General features: G+C 40.9%; 1 protein-coding gene across 6 annotated transcripts in view; it reads left to right on the plus strand.

Annotated features, from left to right (window-relative positions):
• The window catches only part of CPVL (carboxypeptidase vitellogenic like), a 127,638-nt gene that overhangs the window by 16,467 nt on the left and 91,567 nt on the right, over positions 1-19,604 (plus strand). For 4 of the 6 annotated variants that reach the window (XM_059885888.1, XM_059885889.1, XM_010804326.4 and 1 more), the window contains 2 exons: positions 5,987-6,175; positions 13,170-13,288. In XM_059885888.1, coding sequence (XP_059741871.1) covers positions 5,987-6,175; positions 13,170-13,288 — 308 coding nt within the window. Of the gene's footprint in view, positions 1-2,391; positions 2,433-2,459; positions 3,520-5,986; positions 6,176-13,169; positions 13,289-19,604 lie in introns of those variants that run through there. The other 2 variants (XM_059885891.1, XM_059885890.1) reach the window with 2 other exon arrangements.

Consider the following 19,604-nt stretch of genomic DNA (forward strand, 5'->3'; position numbering starts at 1 on the left):
TCACTACCTGCCACATAACTTGAGTTTGTCTCCCTTTCCTGTGAGCCCAAGGATATGGTGGCAGAGATAGGGATGACTAATTCAATTAGCAAGATTAGACACCACTGTCTGATGCCAGACGGGGAGCCTGTGGAAAGGAGATAGGCACGTAAGTCTCAGGGCCCCTTCAGCAAAAGCTTGCCCATCACCCTGTATGTCAGGTACTATGTCCTCTCTGGGGAAACAGTGCTTCAAATATCAATTTTAGAAATTGAAATGATGCTTCAAGGAAAACGAATACTGTATCCTTTGAAATAAAGGTTTTCTTTTACCATTTGTTTTCATGGAAATCCTTAGCAAAAAATAGCTAGATTTGGGATTTGGGTTGGTATTTAATTCAGGGTTACATAATAGCCCTTCAAGATTCAAATGCTTTGGATATGCCTGAATAATCTTGAGAGGTGACTGAATCCTTTTTAATAGGGGGACCACTTTTATGTACCTTTCTTTAATTGCAGATTTCATGGAAACGTCTGTTACTAGTTGTCCTGTTTTTTGTTTGTTTGTCTGGGGTAATGTTTTTCTTGTTTTGGGGGTACTCAAGGCAGTTAAATATCTGCTGCTGCTGCTAAGTCGCTTTAGTCGTGTCCAACTCTGTGCGACCCCATAGATGGAAGCCCACCAGGCTCCCCCGTCCCTGGGATTGTCCAGGCAAGAACACTAGAGTGGGTTGCCATTTCTTTCTCCAATGCATGAAAGTGAAGAGTGAAAGTGAAGTCGCTCAGTCGTATCTGACTCTTAGCGACCCCATGGACTGCAGCCCACCAGGCTCCTCCACCCATGGGATTTTCCAGGCAAGAGTACTGGAGTGGGGTGCCATTGCCTTCTCCAATTAAATATGTGAGAGGACTCCAAATAAATATTTTAATTGCAGTTATGACATTTATTATATGAGCGAATTTTATCCTTTGGAATAACCTATAATGTAAAATGCAGAAATGGGAAGGAGAGAAGACTTAGGGCTACTTAACATGTTTGCTCTTTGTCCTCATTCTGGAGTTTTTGTTTCTAATTCTTCTTTTCACTGGTAGAACACACACTTTCCGGTGGCTTTCTCGGATTTCTTTTCTCAAAGCCTTGCCTATCTGAGCGTATTAACTGGTTGCTTCTACACACAGATGACAGCTTGGCAGGATTTTCCCTTTTTGTCTCTTCTGATCATTTCCGTTGGAACTGGGATGTGAGTTGATAGAAAGTAGTTTCCAGCTCAGTTTTCAAGTAAGAAACATGAGACTCACATGAGCAGGTAATAAATGTTGAATATCAGAGTTCTCTGGGATAGGGTGGCCAGGGAAGCCTTGATTTGTGCTGTTTGCTGGTTTCTATTGTATAAATACTCCCTTCATGGCTGATTTCAAGCTACGAGATGCTGCTCAACACCAAGGTGGAAAGAAATGCACAGTAGCAAACCATTATATAATCTTTCAACTAGATAAATATGAAAAATATAGCTCCAGAGCATAGATGATAGAAAACATAGTAAACATGGTAAAATAGTTAAGTAGTGATGAGTTTTGAGTATTTATCACTTATGTTTTAATATAACATATTTAATGGTAAAGCTTTTATACTCTAATTTTGAACAATAGCTGCATTGAACAGCTGACTCTCACAGTTCCTGGAGATCTAACCATTGGTTTTAACATACTGACTGGGACCCAGAAAAGTCATTGTCCTACCCAAGGTTCAGTGAATGAGTCATGTTAGAACCTGGATTGGTACAAGTCGTTTCTAAAACCCAAATTTCTCTGGAAAGACTTACTTGTTCATGTATCTGTTTATTCATTTGTATATTTATTTATTTGTACTACATGCTTTAAACATTTAACAAAAGGAATTTAGACTGTAGCAGACCATTACTATCTATTGAGACGATAAGAGTCAAAATATTTGAATATATATAATTACAACCACAGATGGGCGAGTGGAAAGCTGATTAGATTTAGGGCCATAAATGAATCCTGGCTTTGAGTCTTGGTTTTGCTGCTCAACAGCTTACAACATATTTTATTCTCTAGTTCCAGTTGTCTAGACTGTGAGATGAAGGGATTGGACCTATGAACATATACTACTCCTGTATGTCTAACATATTATGATTCATTATTTAGACCCATCAGTTCAACAGCTATTTGCTTAGAACCAATTATATTCACATTTGTTATGGACTCTACCCCAGGCAGAACTGGATATAAGTGCAATCAGAGTAATTATTATTAGAACAGCATCTCATGTTAATGCAGAGCCTTTTAATTCAACAAAGACTTTGAGTCTCTGAGGTTCTATGACAGTATGAGATCAGGACACATCTTCACAGAATGTTAGCGAGAGCAGAACCTATTCTAAAAGGACAAACAGAACTCTTACTCCTAGGAAACGCAAGAGGTCATAACCAGGTAGTAATAAGGAATAAGGAACAAGCCATGCCTACCAGTTGCTTCACTGATAAAAGAGCAAAATCAAAAGTGACTTTCTTCTAATTATAAGATTAATTATTATAGAAAATTTAGAAATTATGAATGAGTATTAAATAAGGACAATATACTATACACCCAATTTAATATCTTGCTTTTTTTTTACCTAATATTTTAGTATATTTTATAAAACATTCTCAGTAGAGTCATTTTAATTGCTGTATATGATTCCATTTTTTGATGTACAGTAACTTATCTTAAATTGTTTACATTATTGACAGTTTATTCTAAATAATACTGTGATAAATACCTTTGTTGATATAAAAAAATTGTATCTTATACACATGATTTCCAGTTGTAATATTTAAGGTTTTTAGTAAGAAGGTTTTGGGCTTCACAGGTGGTGCTAGTGGTAAAGAACTTGCCTGCCAGTGCAGGAAACATAAGAGATGTGGATTCAATCCCTGGGTCGGAAAGATCCTCTGGAGGAGGGCATGGCAACCCATGTCAGTATTCTTGCCTAGAGAATCCCTGTGGACAGAGGAGCCTGGCAGGCTATAGTTCATAGGGTCACATAGAGTCGAACACGACTGAAGTGACTTAGCACATACACGCAATTAGACCGTTATAGTGAATCACAGATTTTGACCTTTAGCATATTTGATTCTGCCAATATTGTTTTGTACTTGCATATATTTTATTCTGTTTCTGAACATTTATTAAGAGGAGCGGTTTGCCTGTATCCTTCAGTAAGATGTATTTTAACTGGAAATAGCACCAATGTTTTCATATCACTTCAAGTAGATACATAATAGAGTGTAGGGTTAATAATTTTTTCACTCTCTGCAGGCAATAACTTCCAATACAGAGTTTACTAGTTTAGAAAGGACTCAATACATGTTCAATAAATGAAAAGATTTTGGCTAATTTAGGATAGGCAAAATACATTAGTGAAAGATGTGAAGAAAAAAAATACTCCATTCATGATATGGCTTTCATTTTCATCAGGAGAGATGACAGCTAAGCACAGTCCAGGAACTCTGACCATTAAATGAAACAGTGAAATGAAGTATGTTGTTTTTTAAATTCACCTACATGGGAAACCATGACTCTCATAGTTATTTGATTAAATGTTAATGAGGGCTCCTAAGTTGACCCAACTCTTTCTTTTGTGTGTTAGATTTTTGTCAGTTAAAACAAGACCAATTTCACCTTTCTTTCTTTAACATCTTTGAGTCAACATTTGCTGACAAAAGAAGTTGTAACTACCCTGGTTATTTAAATATTAATGATTTCCATTAAAGGGAGCTGGATGTTTACAGCAGAATGATTGAGAAATTAGATGGTATGATTAGTTCCTTGTTTCTGCCTGCAGGAAAAAGCCTCTTAATGGAAGAGCTCCTTCCAATATGTTTTTAATACCACAGATTTATTTTTTCCCCATGAACCAGTTAGAGAGTAAGATTGTTGACTTCAAGCATTCCTTGAAAGTAGCTTTTATTAAAACATTGGCATAACAAGTTCTTATAATTCAAAAAAAATCTTTTATCAGTGCCATAGTGGTCATAATACTTGGGCTTCTTGGGAACCTAATTTCAGTTTCTAAAGTCATTTTGTTCTTTATTATAGTAAATAGACAAAACCACTCTTAAGTACATGGTCTATTTGGTTGGGCTTGTTTACATTAAGTCTGGGGAATTCTATTAAGTTAACCATGAAAGACTTGACAAAGGTTATGTATTCAATCAAATTATAATTATAAACTTTTATCTTATTGGAGAAATGTGGCTGAAAACCTTTCTAAACCTGCTAAAACCAATATTTTCCTATTATGCTAAATTGGATTGTGATTAGCATGTGGTTAATAGATTACAACACCTTGTATGTTTTTAAGGTATATCAATGACTTGGTATATTAAGGCACTGAACAATCAGGGCAAGCATTGTATTTGCCTATATTGTATATTTCTCTTGCATCCAGAATTTGAGGGAGCAGAGTATTTGACTAGCAGTAGTACAGAGTCATTTAATAGCACTGGTGCAAGAATCATATTACTTAATAGAGTCAGGATTAACAGAAGCAATTGAGGCACCTGCCTTGGATGTAAAATCTAAGACTGCCAAAAGACTCAGTAATCAAGATAAATAATATTTAATGCAATACTTGAAAAAATCAAAATTAACAAAGAAATTCTTGATGGACAAAATTTCAAAATTAAAAAACAATATAAGGTCCCACTTTACATCTACATCAGACTCACCTTATCCTCAGCCCAGCCCTGACTGCATACTAGTTCTGATTTCTCTGCTTTGATGTCTGTAGATAAGGTACTCCTTTGAGTCAAATTTTCCGTGTCTAAGATTAATGATGATAACCCTTCTTTTCCTGGTTGAGTTATCAGGAAGTTCAGATCAGCTAAAAATACATTGGAAATACCCATTGTAAAAACAATTTACATGTTTCCAAGTTTATGGAATTCACCACACATTTTTATGTTATTATTATCAAGCAAACATCAGGTTAGAAGATCCTTGAAAAGCTTTGTATTAATAAAGTGTGAGGTCTAACTTTTGAGTTCACTGGTCATCTTGCTATAGGGGTAAGGGCCTGTAAATGGTTGTAGGATCTTCTGTCTCTTCTTTCTTTCTTTTTTGTTTTTGAATGCAAAGTTTAGTGATTTGTAAGAGATAAAAAGGTGGCCAGAAATCTATTCTAATTATTTTAAATTTCCCTGCAAAACACCCATGGACAAGTCAGGTCTCACCTTTTCTCAAGCTTTGCACTTCCACCCCATTTCTCCTGCCTAACTGAGTTCCACCCACCTTTTACTCACCTTCTACCTTGGTAAGGCCTTCCTTCCTAGGTTCTCCTGTCCTGAAATATGTTCTGAGTCCTCTGCCTGGAGTGGATGACTGTCCCTCCCACTCACTTTGTGATTTGTTTGAAGTCCCTTTTGTCTTCATGCTTTCTGTAATCCTTCATAGAATTTATTTTCCAGACCACAGTTTTAGAAATAGAAGTTGTTGCTCTAGTTATATTGCCAATCACTTAAATAGCATCCCATTAGACTGTTAATTTCAGGATGAGCAAGGACTGGGTTGACCTGATTTAGGCTTTATCTAAGGTACTTAGCCAGAGAAGGCAATGGCACCCCACTCCAGTACTCTTGCCTGGGAAATCCCATAGACAGAGGAGCCTGGTAGGCTTCAGTCCATGGGGTTGCTAAGAGTTGGACACAACTGAGCAACTTCACTTTCACTTTTCGCTTTCATGCATTGGAGAAGGGAATGACAACCCACTCCAGTGTTCTTGCCTGGAGAATCCCAGGGACAGGGGAGCGTGGTGGGCTGCCGTCTATGGGGTCGCACAGAGTCGGACACGACTGAATCAACTTAGCAGCAGCAGCAGCAAGGTACTTAGCAAAGAGCTTTATATGTATTTTTTGAGTGACTAAATGATTGTTTTGCATATAAAGGGGTTTGGTAAATATTTACTCTTTGGATTCATTTGTGGAAAGTTATTGTTTTCATTCTAGGCCCAGAGGGAACGGTTGGTGCCATGTGGAAGGCACTGTTTTTGCTGGTCTTGTTGGTGCTCAGCCCTGGTGCTGATGGGCTGTTTCGCTCCTTGTACAGAAAAGGCCATGTTTCCAGTCCACGTAAAGGAGACCCAGGACAGCGGTTATTTCTGACTCCTTATATTGAAACTGGGAAACTTGAAGAAGGTAAGCTTAAATCTGAAACCACTGAAACTGTATACTTTCAACAGTTGTTGCTTTAGCAGATGTCTCACAGGATCCAAAAGACAATATGATATTTTACTCAATTGTTTTATTTCATATATTAACAATTTGATATCATATAGTATCAGAGTTTTGAGCTAAAAAGAAAGTTCATCAGGGTCAGATTAACTAGTAGTTGAGTCTCCACATATCTATTTATAAAACTAGTATAGTGCCTGTCTACAACTGGTCATTTAATGAAAGTGAAAGTGAAGTCGCTCAGTCATGTCCGACTCTTTGTGACCCCGTGGACTGTAGCCCACCGGGCTCCTCGGTTCATGGGATTCTCCAGGCAAGAATACTGGAGTGGGTTGCCATTTCCTTCTCCAGGGGATCTTCCCAACCCAGGGATGGAACCCAGGTCTCCTGCATTGCGGGCAGATGCTTTAACCTCTGAGCCACCAGGGAAGCCTGGTCATTTAATAGGGCTAATAATAACCTTAGAACTTACTCTGTGTCAGTTATTGCTTCCAAGCATTGGATATAAAAGCATTTAAGCATCTCAACAACCTATTTAAGCCTCTTTACACAGAAGATAACTAAAGCAGAAAGAAATAAAGTTACTTGCCAGTCATGCAGACACCAGCTGGTAGATGCAAGGGTTACATCCAGACAGCTTCATTCCAGAGTCTAAGCTCACAGCCATTGTGCTTGGCCCCTTTGCCTGAGAAGTTATCTGAGTCTTAGGACTCATTTTCCTCATTGATTAGATGGAGATAAAACAATTCACCCAAGTCACAGAGATGTTAAAAATATCAGATCAAAAAAAGTACATGAAAACTCTTTGTAACCTGTAAGTTGCTCTCTAAATACCTGTATTCGCTGGTGGCTTTTATTTAGAGATTGTCCTAATACTAGTACAAAAAGTGTCATTTGGTGTCATCAGAGTCTAAAATTTATGACCTGCCTGTACTCTTAATGCTTCTTCATGCTTAGGGAAATCACTGTATAAGATAAATGATGTAATCTTTCTGGACCTCACGATGCTCCTAAACTATAAAATAGTATATAGACAGCTATCCTGAAGAGCTGTGTGTGAAAGGAAGCAGAGAAATGGGGTGGTGGCTGAGGAGAGTTATGGAGTCAGGCAGGGTCATTAAGAAGGTAGGAGATAATGACAAAGTGATCCAGTAGAGAGGGGAAAGGTGATGGGATGGGACATCTCTTGGTGGAGCATATCTTGGAGATGAGCATCCATAGATGGAGGTCTTAGTGTTTGCTTTGGATTTTATCCCTAGTCACATGTAGGAAGGCAGACTTAATGCTTGTGAGGCTGATATGCTGGTAGATTTCGTGGACATGTGGAACTGAAACTAGAAATTTTAGGGAAATGATCATTTTAAAGATAAAAAATAAATGCATATACTATGTATGGAAGTTTAAAATAAAGCAACTTTTCTTCATTTGAAGAGATCTCATAGTCAATAGACTGTCATTTTTTTTTTTTTTTTAAATTTAAAGCCAAAACATTTTCCCTTCTCATGGGTGCATTTGAGTTCTGTTCATATATCTTTGCCTGAAATATGCATTGATTCTGTGTTTCATCATATTTTTTTGTAAGAAAAAATGAAAAACTTTGATAATATAGTCAATGATAATAGAATGAGGCAACGCAGTCTTTTTTTCAAAAGACTCAATTTTGCTTGATGTAGAAAAGTCATGAAAATATGGCAGCCCAGTGGTATAGGCTGATGTCACTTGACGTAAATGAAGAGGCAAATTATCATTACTCTAAATCCACCCAATTGAGTCATATGCATTGCTTTTAGCTTCTTTAATAAGTGGGTACTGATGACTGAGATTATGTTCATTCACATAGCAGAGTTAAATACTCATCACCAAACCCTAGAATCCATAGATGAGGAGCTTGAGACTCAAATATTTTACATGACTTGCCCAAGAGGACACAGGTAATAGTAGCAGAGATGGGATCAAGATCCAAATTTTCTGCCTTCTGCTCTGTAATTTGCCTACTATAATTCATTTTCCTTTGTTTAAAAAACTTGTCCTCTTCTGGAGTAACCAGATGCACACACATGAAAGAAGGAATCAGGCAATGCACTCTAAAGTGCTAAAGGATTACATTTGAGGTAGATATGCTGTAAATTTTTAGAAGGAAGCTATCCCTGTTGGTTGGCATAATCCAGGTATAAAATAGTAGTAGTAGTAGTAACAGTGGTAGTAAGAAATAAATAGCTAACATTTAGTAGTAATTATATCCCCTGTTCCTCTCACAGTGCCTGTATGTAATAGGCACTCAATAAATATTTGTAGAATTTGGATTTGAGACCTAACTATGTTCCAGAAATTATGCTTTACACACATTATCTCTTTTAATCCTTAGAGCAACCCTAATGAAGAATGAATAGTTATTGTTCCCACTTTATAGATGAGAAAACTGAGGCCTAGAGAAATTAAGTATCTTGCCCAGGGCTATGTAAAGCTAGTAAGTGGCAGATCTGACATTAAAACCTATCTCTGCTGACTCATGATTCCTGGGTCAGGAAGATTCCCTGGAATAGGAAATGGCAATCTACTTCAGTATTCTTGCCTGGAAAATTCTGTGGGCAGAGGAGCCTGGCAGGCTATAGCCCATGGAGTCGCAAAAAGTCAGACACAACTGAGCACGTGCACACGTGTGCACGCACACCTGCGCGTACACACACACACACACACACACACACTGCTGACCCACAACACAAGGTAGGAACCACTGTGCTATGTGGCCAGACTTGAAAATATAGGGTAAGATTTGGACAAGTAAGAAAGAGCCTGCACATCCTGAGAGAGGGAGACAGCTTAAACAGCATTAAGGGAAAGTGTCTTTGAATTGTACATCAGAACCAAGTACAGAGAATATAGAGAAATCTGCCCGAGATCCACATCCCACCCATTCCTGGATTTCTTGCCTATGAGCATTTCCCTCTTATGGATGTTAACGGTAGTAAAGAAAGATTTCAAGGGAAATAGTCTTATCTTCTATCCTTTTGTGCCAATCCTGTTAGATCACCATCTGATAAGTGATAACATTTAAAATATTAAATCCAGTGTAATATCACTTTCTAAAGTTCTGTTACACAGTCAAAAATCTTTGAATGGAATTTTAAATGGCTGATCCAAAATCTGGTACATCTGGGTATTCAGATGTAGCCCTGACAGCATAATTAAATGTAATTTTATTCATTCGCTTTACTGAAAGTTCAGGAAGCTCTGGACAGATGGTCAGCTCACTCCCCTGAATCCCTTTTGTGCATCAAATCTGTTGAAATCTTAGGGACATGAGTCTTAATATCACAACAAAACATTTCTGAGATAAACAGTAGTTCACAAAAAGACACAGAAAATTTTAATTTCTTTTAAATTCCAAGTTAACTAGCTTAGTTTTATGTAGTTAGTTGTAACTGTGTGTTTGCTTTCTCTGCAGCTAGAATAAACTGTCACTCTCTGAAACAAAATGAATAAAATTAATATGGGGGGCAATTTTAGTGTATTTCCAAACACTGCCTTTTCGTAAACTTTAAAGAATATTTTGCTATTGGGTCTTAATTTATTAAAAATTATGGCCTGGTAGTATCCTGTCCACCCAGATGTGTTGCAAGTCTTTGCAAATATGGAGTGCCTCATTAGCTGGTTCAAGCCCTTCTTTGGTCGTGGTCCAATCTTTTTGGATTGGAAGTGTTACTATCACAAGCACCAGTCACCGCGGTAAGATGTAGGAAGTGAAGCTGCTTCAAAGAAAACCTTTTTCCTTTTTTCAACTGTTTCAAACATTTGTATTATGAGTCATGGTTCCAGGAAGAAAGAAACTCCTACATCTAGGGAGTTTATTTTCCACATTCTATTAACAGATTCTGAAAGGATGAATGGGACATTTGAAAATGCCAAAAAAAAAAAAAATCAATTTATTTGAAAGAACTTTTAATCATTTTACTGTGGCAGTGTTCTTGCCTGGAGAATCCCAGGGATGGGGGAGCCTGGTGGGCTGCCGTCTATGAGGTCGCACAGAGTCAGACACGACTGAAGCGATTTAGCAGCAGCAGTGGTATAGTTAGAGGAAATTTAAAATTAAAAACAAGGCGAAGCACTTCTTTGTGGGCCGGAGAAAAGTTTTTCTGAATTTCCTAAGATCTTAATAAGGCCCGCCTGCCTTTGGAGGTTTTTGTAGAAATGAGCGAGTCTGAGTGCATTGCCAGTGTGTCATGTTTTAGTTCGTTAATTCACATTTATTCAGTACAAGTATGTATTGGATGTCTTAAGTGTTTCAATCAGCATGCTGTGTCCCTGGGGGTACAAAGGTAAGCAACGCAAATTCCCTGCTTTCCAATAGCCTCTGATCTAGAAAGGAAGGTATAAAATATACCCCCGTCAGTTCAAGGCAACAGAGATAGAACTTTGAGATGCTCAGAAAGGGTCAGAAAGAGAGGACTGAGTAAGCATGTGAGTCATCTTCAGAGCAGGCCAGCGGACCTCGTGTTGTGCTGGTCTCAAGAGAGATAAATTGATTCAGTCACCCATCTCCCGAAGTCCGTTCCCTCCTGCTCCTTTCTATTATGTTTTCTCTTCTTCTCATTCTACTCTGACCTTTCTCATTTTTCTCTGTCTTTCTTGAATGCCCATTTACTCCTCTGGGATTCACTTCTCACTCATTCCCAACCCCTCAGTCTTCAGTTCTCTACTCTCTTTTTTTTGGAAGGGTCTCTGTTGGATTTTGAGAAGGTTAATAGTTTTGTGAAAAATATTTCAAAAGTGTTTTAGGTACAAACTTCCAACTTCAAAAGATAGGATGTGGGCTGTGGATGTACGTCATAGTAAGAACAGTTAATAAACTGTCTTGCATATTTGAAAGTTGCTAAGAGAGTAAATCTTAAAAGTCCTCATCACAAGAATAAAAATTGTAACTGTAGCGGGTGATGGATGTTAACTAGACTTACTGTGGTGATCTTTACAGAACATATAGTGTATGAATATTCAATCATGTTGTACATCTGAAACCAGTATCATGTTGTATGTCAATTATATCTCCAAAAAAATGGCCAAAAGAATTGTTTTAAAGATTGCCCAGCCCTGGAGTTGATTTTGCTTTGGGCTAAATGAGAGTGGAAGCAAAGACGGGAAGAGGGAATGGTGGGGGAATGGGAATGGGCAGGTACACATTATTTTCCCCTAACATCTCCCTTTTCTGTAATATCTTTCTTTTGTCTTTGCCTTTTTTTTTTTTTTTTTTTGATTGGGAGGGATGTATCTCATGGGGAAGAAAATGGGGAAGAGGTAGAGAAAGTGAAAGTGAAGTCGCTCAGTCATGTCCGACTTTGTCCGACTCTGTGCGACTCCATAAACAGCAGCCCACCAGGCTCCTCCGTCCATGGGATTTTCCCGGCAAGAGTACTGGAGTGGGGTGCCATTGCCTTCTCCGCCTATTATCATTACCTAACGCTAAACTCAGTGGCAACTAAGCATATGCCCCACGCCCAACATGTCTGCAAACTTGTATGAATCGAGAGGTTGAATTAATCTTTCCTGGGGGAACTGCACTGAGTCCAGAAAAGGCAAAGTCTTCTAGACTGTTCTGGGGGTGGCCCACGGGCTTATGAGAATCACCCCTTTCTTTGCCCGAGCCCTTATTTTATGTGCATCTCTGTGCTCAGGGGTCACATGCATGCTTTCATTTGATCCTCACATGAAGTCCAGGGTGGACAGATCAATATCCACATTTACACCATGGCTTACCACACGCTATCAGTGATGTCACTGAATACCAAGTTGGGAAGAGACGCTGTCAATCGGCATTCCAGGGCCCGTGGGCTCCGGCAACCCACTGGAGGCATCTCTAGTTGGTAGCACATGTATAGGATGGAGCTTCCTTATCTACTCTCTACTAACCAGTCTCCAACTTAGTAAGTCCCAGACTTAAGTAGCTATTCTTGAATGATCCATTTTTAGCAGGGACACTTCCTTTGTTCCCCCTAAAGGTCTCCTCTTCACCCAGACTTCACCACCACCCTCTGCTTCCTACCTGTTTACTGTCCCTTCTCCACTCCTTTCTTACTCACTGCTTCCCCCTCCACTCCCTGCTGCCTACACCTTCTGACTGACTCTCTAGCTGAGATGCCTTGTAGCAGGGTAGGGGCAGGAGCTATCTCTGCAGCCTGAGTGCTGGGTTTAGCCCTCTTTTACTTACCTTGGGCAAATTACTTAACCCCTCCATGCTTTTAGCTTTCTCATCTGTAAAGTGGAGGTAATAATTATACCACATAATATAAAACCCTTGCTATATCGGCCTTGGAAATATTAGTTCTATTGGTTTTGTTTACTCTTGGGCGGCCTCAGCTATCTGAGTGTTACCTCTTTCTCCCTCCCTGTCCTTTTGCTGCCATAAGAAAACGGGGACCTGTGCCTTTCACATCTCTCCCCTGCCCTGTTTGGCTCCCTCTGGGTAGCCTCACGATCACCCACAGTCCCACTGCCTGCCTCTCCCCACCCTCCCTGGCTGTCCCTAGTTATCCCCACTCCCCACACGCCTCACTTCATTTCCCTTAGTGGAAGTGTCAGGCCCTTTGCTCTCACCATCAGAAGAGTATGGAGAACTCAGGCCTGCCCCAGGCTGAGAGATCATTCACTGTGTTATTTCCCTTGCACCCCTCACCCCCACCGTTTGGAATTAGGCGACTTTATCCTGCCCTGGCTTCCAGGTGGCCCAATGTGACACCTTGATTTAACTTTAGAGTGGAGTTGAGGATAGCTGACTTTCTTCTTGGCTAAAAGGTGAATGTTGAATATGTGGACCTGGCCAGGGCAGTAAACACCTTTATGGCAATCCCTGTAGCCTTTCTGATCACTGATTCCAGACCTGGCCCCTGGGAGAAGTCTGGCCAAGATGGAGATGGCCAGTGCTGCATTTATTTTTTGTCTAATCCTTATACATTTTTTCCCCCACTAGGGAGACAGTTGAGTTTGGTACCTCCTTTCCCAGGATGGAATTTGACGAGCTATTCTGGCTACATCACCGTGAATAAGACTTACAACAGCAACATTTTCTTCTGGTTCTTTCCGGCAAAGGTAGGCCCATAGCAGTGCCCGCACAGGACCCTGGTGCTCAAGAGTTGACTGTTTGCTCTGGGTGGAAACATCGGTCTACAATCAACCCAAGGGTGTTTTTGTGTTTTTTAATCTTTAAGATTTTTTTTTTTTCTAAAAATAAGTGCCAGTGATTCCATGTAGTCTTCCTGTTTATGTGCAGGAAACAAATGTTACCGGGGGAGGTCCAACTTTTAAATTCCTTGCAACATTATTCACAGTATCAGTGCTGCTATCCTCTTCCTGCCACGATCTTCTTCCTATCTTTTTGTTGCTTTATTCTAAAAATATTTGGGGGCAGGGATGGGTGGTGGGGAACAAGGAAGGACAAGGAGTGGGGAGATTCCTGAAGTTCACAGGTAATGCATGTCTAAGCCTGTCTACATTTAGTCAGGCATTGACTGCTCTGTCTGTGGATTTTACTGTACTGATTATTGTTCTTAGACTCCTTTGTGCATCCAGTACCCACTTACTGTGTAGAACTTTGTGGGGACACAAAGGAGAGAGAACTGAACTCACTCTGTGGGCCATTAGGGGAGGGCTGGGAAGGACTGGTGACCCAGGATGGCTTCCAAGGAGGGGTCTCTTCACCTCACATTCATACAGACATATATCCTTGTACTTTACCAGCTGCATTTAGCTCAACTCAGGGTCACACTGCGCTTTTAGGTCACACCCTAAAGGGACAAATCCCTTTAGGCTTATGGATACTATTGGGGGTTATTGTAAGAGGTACTGAGATGAATACATAAATCTTATCCCACCACAGGGTAATTTTCTATTTTTATTTTCCAAATTGAGTTTGCTTCAGAAGCCAGAGAAAACAAAGAAAAAGTTATCCCTGTGGAGGGTAGTGTTTATTTTTGCATAAAATTTGCAAATTGTATGCATATAACAGCACTGTATATGTAATGACTGCGTAAATTGCTTAAACACAGTTTCTTCTCTTGGTACTGTGGGGTTGTGTTTTCTTGACTTTTCATTTCTGCTTTCTCAGCCATGGCCTCTGATTGTTCATCAGGTGGGTGTGTGGTGGGTGTGGAGAAGGCATGTAAGAAATGGTGAGGAATTCCAGGTTCTTCGTGGCTGGGGCTCATAGTAGTTTTCAGGCTGTCACCACTCTGGGAGGCCTCTCCTGGACCCCTTATTTCTTCCTCATTGTACTCTTGGGTGAGGCAAGTAAGGTTCCTAAAGCACAAAATTTAAGGGCTCGCTTTCATGGATGAGCCCCTAAGAATTGATGCTTTTGAACTGTGGTGTTGGAAAAGACTCTTGAGAGTCCCTTGGACTGCAAGGAGATCAAATCAGTCAATCGTAAAGGAAATCAGTCCTGAATATTCACTGAAAGGACTGATGCTGAAGCTGAAGCTCAAATACGTTGGCCACCTGATGTGAAGAACTGACTCACTGGAAAAGACCCTGATGCTGGGAAAGACTGAAGGCAGGAGGAGAAGGGGATGGCAGAGGATGAGATGGTTGGATGGCATCACTGACTTGATGGACATGAGTTTGAGCAAGTTCCAGGAGCTGGTGATGGAAAGGGAAGCCTGGCGTGCTGCAGTCCATGGGGTCACAAAGACTTGGACATGACTGAGAGACTGAATTAAACTGAACTCATGGGTGTACACGTGCAAGGCTGGCACTTGACTGTCCTCTAGACTCCTGCTGGAACCCCTCTTGGGGGAACCCAACTGAAAACCAGAGGGCAAAGGAGTCTGGCCCATTGAGGTCTGCCTACCATGTCATGGAGCCAAGTGGAGCCTGGATTTTCAGAAGTGGTCAAGAAAATATCCAAATATCCAGCACAATGATATTGAGGAGTTGGTATAAATTAAGCTTTAGAAAGATGACCTATTTTTGACAGGTGGGAAATTTCCTTGTGTTCTTAGAAGTCTCTTAAACTTTATGCCTTTCAGAAACCATACTGTATGGTTTGTGATATCATATCTATCTATATAATATGCAAATGCAGGCATTTATCATAAATAGCAGTTGTATGAGTTTTCAATTGCGATTGTACAAATTTAGTCACTAAAACAACACAGATTTATTATTTCACAGTTCTAGAGATCAGAAGTCCAATACAGGTCTCACTGGCCTAAAGTCAAGTTGTTGGCAGGGCTGCGGTCCTTCTGGAGGCTACAGGGGAGAATCGGTTTCCTTGTCTTTTGCAGTTTCTAGAGCTGCTGGCATTCTTTGAATCGATGGCTCCTTTTCCTGTCTTTACAGCCCGTATTAGTGAGCTGAATACTTTGAACATTGCATCACTTTGGCCAACTCCTTATTCATCACCTTCCCTACTCTTGTATTTTGCCTCTCTCTTCATATAAGGACCCTGGGATAACTTTGGACCCACCTGGATAATCCAGGATATATCTCCCTATTTTAATGTCAGTTGAATAGCAACCTTAGTTCCATCTACAACCTTATTCTTCTTAAGAATTAACATATTCACATGTTCTAGGGATTTGGATGTGTACATCTCTGAAGGCCATTATTCTGTGCAAAATGGATACTTGAAAAATTTACCTGGATTAGTGATTCACAATATGTTCTTTTATTTTATTGTACTTAAGAATGATCTTCAAATTCCCCAGAGATTCTGACTCATAAACTAGGAGAGGCTAGCAAGTTGTAGGATTAGCAGGTGGACCATGCTTCAGAAATCATTGTTTCAGCCTACAGGCTACTATCCTGGATTCAGTGTTCCTGACCCCAAAGTGACTCACACTTCTTTTGCCAGAAAGAAACAGCCAGAGCAGGCAAACCCCGATGGAGGTGGTTCTGTTATCCCATGCACTTACCTAGGATGAAGGCTAGAATGGGGGACTGAGGAGGTGAGTGCAGCTTTTGGGGTCAGCTCTCCTAATCCTGCCACTGCCGGGTCTCCAAATCCAATGCCCTCTGTCTCTCCACCCTCACCCTAGTCCTGCCAAACCCGATTCCTTACTCTCTCTTCCGCTTTGGTGGCTGGTTATGATGCCAGTGAACTCTTCATTGATTTCTGCATGATGTCTTTTTTTTTTGGTAATGATCCAGATTTGTGAAAACAGGGACATGATCAAACAAAAACAAAACGAAGACTCAGTCTTTTCCTCTTTAGGTTGCCTCTAAGCAGGTGGACAGCTTTATCAAGGAGGCCGGTGATGCTCTGGGACTGTAAAGCTGGTCAGGGAAAAGGGCTTAGGGTTTATACTCACTCCTAGTTGCCGGACTGAAACCCCTTGCAGTAAAATAACTGGACTGTTGGGGCCCCCCTTTAGTTAAAGAAGACCTGCCTATGCACCCCCAGATTATGTTCTCTGGGGGCCCAGAATTGTAGCCCTAAACAGATTCTAAGATGATCCCAGAAGACTTGAAACTGAGGCCACTGCAGCATGAAAGATGCTTAAGAACATGGTGTTCTATTGGAAGTGATAGACTGAGAGAGAGAGGCACAGAGATGAAAAGACGGTTCTGTTGACAGGTTATCACCACATGGCAGCTGGGATAGATAGTTCCAAGACCTCCTCCAGGGGAGCCCACACACACAGCCAGGTCTCCAAGGCCCCAAAGCAACCTTTCCTGCCGAGGCAGTCAGGCTATAAATTATGGACCAGGCCATTTTGGGTGAAGGAGATAAAGCATGCGACAAGGAGAAGCAGTGGTCACTGAGATGGGAGAGAGTTCCTTTCATTTGGCAGAAATAATAGTTTGTTGCCTGTCACAGGGGAACAGCTGATGTGATCATCAGGAGAGAAATGACCCCTTACGAAAATTGAAGGTAGAGAAAATAAGAGACCCAGGAAGGATGGCACACTTGTAATAGCCCCTGGGTAATTTTTTGGACTGCTGTTTCTCAAATTAATTGTGTTTCCTGTTATTTCTGTGAGTCTCCCCTCTTATTATATACAAATCAATGAATAATGGGTTCCAGAACTTGAAATTGGTGTGCAGTGGGGGGACACGATAAAAATGAGAAATGAACAGTCATTTTTCATAGAATAAAAAGTACAATGAAACCAATAAAGATGTAACAATTATAATAGCTGCTCTTAATTGAACGTTGACTATGTGCTAATAAATACTGTGCATTTTTCTTTAATCCTTACAAAAACCATATGAGGAAGGAATTACTATCTTCATTTTACAGTTGGAAGAGAATTGCAGAGATTAGATAATTAGCTCCAAGTTTCCCAACTAGAATTGGGCAGAATTAGATTTTAAAAGAAAATCTCTGTTGGAGAAATATTTGCTATTGATCATTCCAGGTTGATTGTGAGAAAACAAATCATGGAGGGCAATAAATTACAATTGTTAAAAGTATGGCTCTTGAGTCAGGTTTGGATAAAACCTTGGCTCCACTCCTTATGCCAAATGTGACCTTAGGCACGTTCTTAACTTCTCTGAGCATTGGTTTCCTTATTTTAAAATGAGGCTCAAAACACCTGCTGAACAATGGTTTTGAGAAAATGAGATAATATGATAAAGTCTCAGAATGGTGTTTGATATCTAATAAGTAGAGTTGCTATTATTATTTCATTATCAGTATCATCACTGTCATTACTAGTTTTTCCTAGTATTAACACAAATACTCTACAGAACAAAACCAGACATAATTTGGGAGGTTAAAGAAGGCGGGAGATAAGGAGCAATTCCAAATTGGAAGGAGCCGGATGCCAGCCAAGAATGTGGATTAATTGTTACTGGGAAAGGAAATTGCAAAGTGAAATTGGGATTTTTCATGTTTAAGAAGGTAAAAAATCATATATTATTTTTTGAAATTAGCATCCTTTTCATTAGAAAAAGTATTCAGCATTTAAGTTTTTCTTATAGATATAGGAGTAATTTGTGGGATGCATTTATCTAAAACCTGTAGATTATTTAACTGCCATAGAGTCAACATCTGAGATGTTTAGAGTTGGGTCTAAGCCCCTGTGGGCTGCCCCAGTGGCTCAGCAATGAAGACTCCACCTGCACTGTAGGAAAGGCAGGACACATGGGTTCAATCCCTGGGTTGGGAAGGTCCCCTGGAGTAGGAAATGGAAATCCACTCCAGTATTTTTGTCTGGAGAATCCCGTGGACAGAGGCCTATAGTCCATGGGATTGCAAAGAGTCAGACATGAATTAGTGGCTGAACGCACATACACGCTAAGCACCCTTTACTCAGGTCCCTACCTCGTTCCTCAGGCCAAGGAGAATAACTGGGGTTCCTGGAATCTGACTGTCTGGTGATGGAGAAAGGTCAGTATCATATTGAGGAGTCAGCAAGGCTGGGATAGGGTGAGGCATGGGAGGTGCCTGCAGGCAACATTTGAGATGCTCCCTCCCTCTCAGGGTCCTGCAGGTGCTGACCCTGCTTACCCAGACGCCAGGAAAAGCACAAGTGTGGGGGATTAGGTGAACACGGTCCACGCATCCACATTGCAGTGCAGAGGCAATGAGCCACTCTGATGCTTGTGGCCAAAGCAAAAGGCATTCTCTCTGGGAGCAGGAGAGCAGGTCCCCAAGGGTCCCTGGAAGCCAGCAGACAGCCGACCCTGGGAGTGCAGAGACAGGGCCTTCGCACACACTCAGTTCACTTCCTCCTCTGGATGTTTAGACTGCTTCAGTAACAGAGTGGCACAGAGCAGTAGCTGCCAAATGCAACTGCGCATCAGACATAACTTGGGAGCTTTACAAATACGACAGATCCTCCAGCTCAGAATGTGACGCCTCCCAGCAGAGATCTGATTTGTTTGGTCTGGAGAGGGCCCAGGGTCAGTGTTTCTAACAAGTTCCACAGTGATTCCAGTGCAGCTAGTCAGTTCACTTGAATTTGGAAAGAGAGAACTAAAGGTCAGGGTACTTTCTCTAGTGTAATCTCCAGACATATTTTCTCATACTCCCTGTGCTCAAATGATATCTTACCAACTTAACAAGTATTGAATTTTCAGGGAACACAATATTTAGCTTTGTCAGTAGAGGGTGCTGCAGGGACATTGCAGGAGGAAGTTGACTTCTCTTCTTGGTCCCTTGTTCTGCGCTTTGCTTTCTCTTGGCCCTGCTGCCCAGTCCGTCAGCAGTGTATGTGGAGGGACATTCAGTGGTGCTCTGCCTTAGCTGGGCACCCAGACCACGAAGACCCTCAGCAAGTTTATAGACTGGACTCCATCCCAGTGACCACCTGTCTGTGGCCCTCACAGACAGGTCTCACCAGTGAGCGGGCTTCCTACAGCCTAGGCTTTCTACCTTCTCTGGCACCCTCCCATCAGCCTGGACCACCTGCCTCCCAGAAGGTCACTTCCGGCAGCCTTCCTGGCAGGACACCATGCACTT

This window comes from Bos taurus, chromosome 4 (assembly GCF_002263795.3).
Source record: "Bos taurus isolate L1 Dominette 01449 registration number 42190680 breed Hereford chromosome 4, ARS-UCD2.0, whole genome shotgun sequence".
In the NCBI taxonomy this organism is placed as follows: domain Eukaryota; kingdom Metazoa; phylum Chordata; class Mammalia; order Artiodactyla; family Bovidae; genus Bos; species Bos taurus.